A 7,366-nucleotide genomic window follows, 5' to 3' on the forward strand; every position below is an offset into this window, starting at 1 on the left:
AGTGACCTAATAAACCATTACCAGTATGTTGCCATACAGATGAACATCTTCCAGATTACAGTATGTTTCTTTCATGACCCAGTGTGGTGGCATCATCGAGAAAATCAAGGAGGCGGAGATTTTACACTGATATTCTGGTAGTGGTTTATTAGGCCAATTACTGATGACTGGTTCCCTTTAAGCTTCTTATGTATTGTTTTTAAGAAAAAAAGAAAAATTATGCAAATAAGACCAAGGAGCTCCATGTGCCATTAACACCTATGGAGTCTGGTGCCCCTTAGGCTTATTTGCATTTTCTTTAAAGCCTTTAAAAAAGACACACCAGTATGTCAGTGTGATTATTTAAAATCCTTTATCCTGGTGGTAGATCTCCTTTAAGAGCAACGTTTCGGCTTAAGCTGAGCTTGAGAAAGGCTCACTGTTTGAGGCGAAATGTTGCCCTTAAATATGGCATAAATCCACTTTTTTTCACCTCAATGTTTTGGTGTGCTGGACCTGATTCCTGGCCCTACGTAGGGAGCACCCAGTCTTTTTCAGCTCATTTCTAAATGTGTTGTGCTGCATGAATTATCTAATTCTATCTATTTATCTATCTATCTATCCACATACCTGTAGTGATACATGATGATGAGGAAGGGCATAAATTGTAATACCTTTTGTCATCTTTATGTCCCTAAGATAAAGAAGATATTCGCGTGAGGAGAGAATCTGCCCACACAAAAACCCGACTGTTCACACCCTCTGGTATATTCAGTCGCGTTTGGAAGGGCGTATTGACCAACAGGCCCATAGATGGGGAGCAACATAATTTCTTAAAGGGTCTTTACTTACACAAGGATTATCATCAGCAGTCACAGTTCACCACATGGAAAGGTAATTTACTTATCAGTCGCACCATTGTAGCTGTATACTGTGTGAATTAATGTCAAGACATACCAAGAAAAAAATTGTGTGAAAAGAGGCTTATTATTATTATATATCATTTTTTGTGTTTTACAGATTCCAATTTAGACAGTTTTCCTAATCGTCTGACACCTCTTGCTGATAATCTGTGTCTTGTGGATGCTGGATACTTCATTAATGCCAGTTTTCCACCTTTACTGCGACCACAGAGAAAAGTGGACGTCATTATATCTTTTGATTATACCCTCGACACACCCCTTCAGGTGGGTCATTAACGCTAATGGTAACAGGAGGTATTGGTCTCCACTCCCAATAAATCAATGATGGAACTTCTTAAAATATATGAGGAAATTGGCAACTGGGAGTAATCCTTCTCCTTGGGTGTGGCTGTGCACAATTTCAGCTATCACTGGGTAGTACCATGCACTCTAGGGGCACTCTCCTTTCAGACGGTTTTCCACCATCTGTAAATGCCCTTTAAATGTAAATATAAAGGTAATATACAGTATAGAATACATTATAGTAATACATTTGTGAGAGATATATTTCTCTACAAACGCCATTTTATCCAACCGGACGACATCTTGTCTTAGCCGGGGGTCATGTTGTCCACTGTCCAGCCATGTCATGATTCAAACATCATTTTGTGTGAACTGTTTAGAAATGACTTTGTCCTCGCTATTGTTTACCTTGTCTTTTCTGTAGCTTCTCTACTTGAAGGCCATGTCTTGACAAAGTAGAGAGCTAACACAAGGACAATTAGTATAAACATTCTGTTTCCGCCTAGTCTAGTATTTACCAATAATAAAGTTCATTTGCAAAAATGTCTTAAAAGGGGAGGTTCTGGTGTATTCAGTTAGCATTGCAGTATTTTATTACCTTTTCACATTCATGTTTTGTTTGCAGGCCGTGGAGCAGACCTGTAACTACTGCACAACACAAGGTATTGGATTCCCTAAGGTATCACTGAGTGACGAGGAGCGGAAGACACACAGGGAGTGCTATGTTTTCAATGATGATGATAATAATAATTGTCCTATTGTGCTGCACTTTCCCCTTGTGAACGACACTTTCAAAAAATTTAAGGAACCAGGTATTGCCACAGATTTTATAGCATTTTTACTTATTTCTTAATACATGTCTATAACACAGTTTATTCTATTAAAAGCAATAGCACTTTTTGCTGCAAGGGAGACAAAGCATGGGTCATCATTAAAACAGTAACTGAAACTGACACTATGAGACCATAGAAAAATATATGTCTATCGCTAGTTTTTCCTTCATAGACAAGGTGAAATTCCCAGATGTATGTCGTATGAATATATCATAGAGAGCCTACATAATGCTCAGAATTTTATAATTGAACAGTGCAGAAGATAATAGGTAATTGTTTCTGTGTCCTTCTTTTTCCTCTGCCTTTCTTCAGTATTTAAGTAGTTTGTGTAACTCTGCTTTCTGATCTGCTTCCGCTGACAGCTGAGAGATAAAGAAGTCTGAAAAAGTGTCTTATGACTTAAAGGGAAGGTCCACTTTAAGCAAAAAATTCATATTGTTTTTGAAATGAAAAGTTATACAATTTTCCAATATATGAATGCATCAATTACACAGTTTTCTAGATTTCTGCTTGCTGTCCTTCTATTGAAAGCTTTTATGTTTACTTCCAGTGGATATGATCTGTCCATGGTCGTATGATGGACACACAGGTGCACAAGACGTTTCACATGGCTCTGATTACTTTCTGTGATAATAACGGCTTGTGCCGGGACAGACCAGGGACAGATTTCTATCTATCTGAAGTAAAGGAGCCTCAGAAAGCATTCAGACACCCTGCTCACTGCAGGAGAAAGAAGAGGAGTAAATCTTGAACCACTAAAAGCCTAAGCAATACAACGAAATAGAATTTTTAACCCATTTCCTTTTCATATTTTTCATATATGGCACGTTTTATTTACACCCATATTTTTTCCCCCTACACTTTCTTAGTTATCACTGAGTCACATCCCAGCTTCGGGCAAGACTCAGCAACCCAGCCATATTTTACCTCCGGCTAGTCAGGCCCAACAATTTCTATAATTTTATACCACTTCTGTCAGAAAAGAAAAAAGGCTCAGAGAAACCCCTTTCCTTATTGAAGAATATGACAAAGTTTACTGTTATCACCTTCTTTATTCATTTATTAAATAAAAAAATGTGCTTCAAAAGTTAAGTTACTCTTTAATGCACATAAGAATAAGAATTCATGTTAAAGCAATTTAAAGGGGTATTCCCATTACAGCAAATTATTGTTATTGTTTTTATGATAAAAAGTTATACAATTTTCCAATATACTTTCTGTATCAATTCCTCACAGATGTTTAGATCTCTGCTTGCTGTCATTTTATGGAAAGCTTTAATGTTTACTACTAGTGGACGGAAATCTGACCATGGTCACACAGGTGCACGGCTTGTTAGTATCACAGAGAGTAATCAGAGCTGTGTGATATAACGAGCCGTGCACCTGTGTGACTATGGTCAGATATCTATCCACTATTATGGATTACTTTTTATCATAAAAGGAATGACATGAATTTGCTGTAATGGGAATACCCCTTTAAGTGACATGTTGCATCTAATATGGACATTCCATTTAATCCTCTGATTTGTTTATCACCTTATCTTTCAGGTGTGTTACGCTCTGCAGAAGAAATGTCAGATGGGAATGTAGATGTTACAGGAGCTTTTTCCCCCTATTTTCTGACAAACTTTACTTACAGTGAGCGAGACTTTGACAGGTTGATGAAATTAACGCAGTATAACCTCGCAAACAACAGAGAGCTGATCCTGGATGCTCTGCACACTGCAGTACAGAGAAGGAAAGCAAGGAATCTTTCACCTGAAATAAAGCAAACGGAAGCACAGAAGAAGATTTAGCACATGGAAACCCCAAAACTAAAAACTGTACATTATTTTTTTTCTGGGACTTAGTAGAAGTATATTTATTATGTGTAGTATGTGCAACTTGTATGGACATGACAATAAAAATAATAACAGAGTGTTGGGAGCACACGGCAAACTTCTATTAACAGAATCTGACTACAGGAAAGGCTGTTTGTAGTCAGGATGTACTACTAAGCCACAAAATACTGAAAGTAATGGAAGGGTTCCTTCATATGTGTCTGATTTTTACTGCAGATTGAAAATCATCTCTAATCATGTGTAATGAGTTGTTTCAGAAGCAAATGTGAAGTTTAGTTCACATAAATGAGACAAAATCTGATGCATGTGATTTGAAGGCACCATTCAGAACTAAGGAGAGAACATATTGCGGGACATTTACTATTGCTTGTCCACAGACAAGACCAAGATTCCTACATGTTATAAAGTTTTCTGCCCCACACTGCACTTTTTCAAAAACTGGGTGTGACGGGGCAGGCAGAGGGGTGGATGGGGGCATATTTACTACAGCCTCTGCTGGAAATAGGCGGATACTAGAGCCGAAACATCTACCAGGTCAGACCTTGCAAAGATTGAGGAGCACATACCTCATGACCAAATTTACTAAGAGGCCACCAATGGGGGTGGGATATTGAGACCTGCACACTACCGGCCAGTCTTAATAAATTCCCCCCATTGGATCAATGTGAAATCAAGTATTCTCCCATCACCACATTTGCTCCTTGAGCTTGTGATCACAACATTCTAGGGTTCCCATTGTAAGTCTAGTCTATTCAATTACTTTAGAAAAGGAATCACATCTACTGATAAGCGTTTGATACATTTCCACAAAATAAACTTAGAGCATGATTCTCTTCTAGTAGTAAGACTGATATTCTAATGGCACTGCCAGTTTATTTTTCATTTATTAAAGAGGGGGCGGTCCGAGGCGCTGCCTCTACCCTGGACGCTCCATAGGCGGGCAGTGACTGCCACGCCCCAACCCCGCCCCCTCATGAATACGTCGGACAGCTTTGCAAGGTTTCCGGTAACGCTATCACTCTAACACTGCGGCGTTTGATTGAGCACTAGGAGCTGCTTACTTTAGTAAGCAGCTCCTAGTGCAGATAAATGGGGTGACAGGTCCTCTTTAATAAATTACCCAAAAATTATGACTTATTATGAAACTTGACACTACGAGCTGGCAATACACTGTTGCAAATGATGTCCCTTTTTGTACCTTTTTGCTGATATTATGGTCCCTCTTTTTCAATAAAGCTTTGGCTTATCCTAAGAAAAAGAAAATTCCAATGTCTAATCTTCCCTATTTTATAGTGAAATAATCATATAACTAAAAATTTTAAGCACATGGAATAGATCTGAAATATGCAAGGTGTTTATGGATGTATAATTTTTGTCGCTGTTTACATTATATTAATAAAAAAAATTAAATACACTGCGATTGTGATTCTGTTATGAAAACAATAAATGATTGAAAAGGGAATGGTTATGTCTGTTCTATGTGACTGTAAGGCAGGAGTAGAGATCACTAGGGTATCTAGGAGAGGCAGGGCCCCATAGCAGACTTCTTAATGGGGCCACACTTACCCCTTAAAAAATATACATACACTATATGCACACCATTTATAAACACATACATACACTACCATATGCACCCATGCATCATATATAGCATATACACATCACATGCACATTTAGATTATATACACATCACACATACACACATATTGCATATTCAAGTGCAATACCCCAGATGCCGGGGCCCCCTGACACTGTGGGCCCCATAGCAGCTGATATGGCTGCTACCCCTGTTGTTTTGTGTCTGGTCTGGGCTATGGAAGTGCACAAATCCCACAGAATAACAGAATAGAAAGTGAGCCGATGGCAGCATCATTCATGTGGATTTGCTCCAAACACCTAAAGCAGTAATGGCAAACCTTTTAGAGGCCGAGTGCCCAAACTATAACAAAGACCCGCTTATTTATCGCAAAGTGCCAACACAGAAATTTAATTTGTGATTTATACTCCCTTCTCTGTCACAGTTTTCATTGATACCAGCACTCTGAGGACACCAATAAAGCCGAAAATAGTCCCAGGTAGAGCTGTTACTTTAAAATACCTGTGTGCACAGCAAGTCCCGGGCTGTCTGGGACTGCAGGAAGATACCTGGAGTCATCTCTGGTGATGGCCTGAGTGCCCGCAGAAAGGGCTCTGAGTGCCACCTCTGGCACCAGTGCCATAGGTTAGCCATCACTGACCTAAAGCCTGTACCTAATGTCCTCTGTTGTTGTCCCTCTTTCTGATGACCCAGCCACCAGACACACTGACTATCCCTCCCACCTTTTACATGTTATGGCTACCAGGACTATCAGGGATCCCACGCTCCAGCCACAACAGCAGAAGGATTGTTCAGCTCATATCCCAATATCTCATTTGCAGGTTAAGTACCAGGTAGGAAATAAAACTTACCCTCTAATTTACCCTTTATTCTGTAGTCAAACTGGTAAGACCCCAATAAGACCGTCCCATGTCTCAAAAAATTGTTTCAACTTTGTCTTTTTGTGAATATACGGCTCCATCCAATCTAAGTGGAATATAGACATCAGTATTTCTAGAAATAGGCTTTTAGTGGTGATGGGGGAGGGTCTGATCCAGTGTTGTTAAAGGGCCTTCAACACAGTCGCAGCCACACAGTGTAGTAACTTTCTGCTACCCCTTGTACATTGGTGGCCCCATGGGACTGTCCAACCGAAATTGACCACTAAGGGGTTTGCCGGATAATTTTTAAATTGATAGTTTTCTATGTCTTGCAAATGTACAATGGCACCATCTTTGTGGACTACTGTTATAGGCATAAATTGTAGGCAATGGTAATATGGACATATGTGTTTAGTGTCTACCGGCCGGACTACATTATTATGTTTATTGCAGTACATTCAGCAGGACCTGGTAGTTAGTTGGACAGCTGCAGGCTCTTAAAGGGGTTGTACCTTGTTTTCCTGTAATTACATATCCACTTGTAAGACTGTCAGACTGTGTTTACATGCTGCGCTTTAATTGCATGTGACCAGGAATGGGATTATTCCTGATCACAGGTGTTTTAATGTAAATACATATGTTATCAGGATAAGCTCCTCCCACTGCATTCAAGTTCCACCCCACAACTGATAAACCTTACATGTCTGAACATGAATTTACAATAAGAATTGTCTTGCCACTTACCCATTTAAATGCTGACTGAATAGACTTTAATTACTATTATTTTTGTGGTATTGATCTGTACAAATACTAATCTCCTGTGGGTGAATGGGGTTATACAGTAGGTGCAATGCTTTGTCACTGTGGGTCCAACAATGTTATTAAACTAAGAATGAGGGTGGTAATGGCTGTTTTCTCCTATAGGCAATTGTAACAGTTGGTAAATATGTTTTCCAGTGCACCCCCACCCCAAAAAAAAGGATAAAAGATTGCTAAAATAAGTAAATTATGAAGCGCTGCTGCTGATTACATCTGTCACATGGACGCTGCT

At 39.3% G+C, this 7,366-nt stretch overlaps 1 protein-coding gene across 2 annotated transcripts in view; it reads left to right on the forward strand.

The window, feature by feature from the left end:
- LOC140069688 (cytosolic phospholipase A2 delta-like) overlaps positions 1-5,234 on the forward strand; it is a 47,112-nt gene extending 41,878 nt beyond the window's left edge. For both annotated transcript variants that reach the window (XM_072115667.1, XM_072115669.1), the window contains 4 exons: positions 679-873; positions 1,000-1,166; positions 1,810-1,996; positions 3,566-5,234. In XM_072115667.1, the coding sequence (XP_071971768.1) occupies positions 679-873; positions 1,000-1,166; positions 1,810-1,996; positions 3,566-3,813 (797 nt within the window). In that variant the 3' untranslated portion in view covers positions 3,814-5,234. The remainder of the gene's footprint in view (positions 1-678; positions 874-999; positions 1,167-1,809; positions 1,997-3,565) is intronic.
- Positions 5,235-7,366: the final 2,132 nt, after the last annotated feature.

Source organism: Engystomops pustulosus, chromosome 7, assembly GCF_040894005.1.
Source record: "Engystomops pustulosus chromosome 7, aEngPut4.maternal, whole genome shotgun sequence".
Lineage (NCBI taxonomy): Eukaryota > Metazoa > Chordata > Amphibia > Anura > Leptodactylidae > Engystomops > Engystomops pustulosus.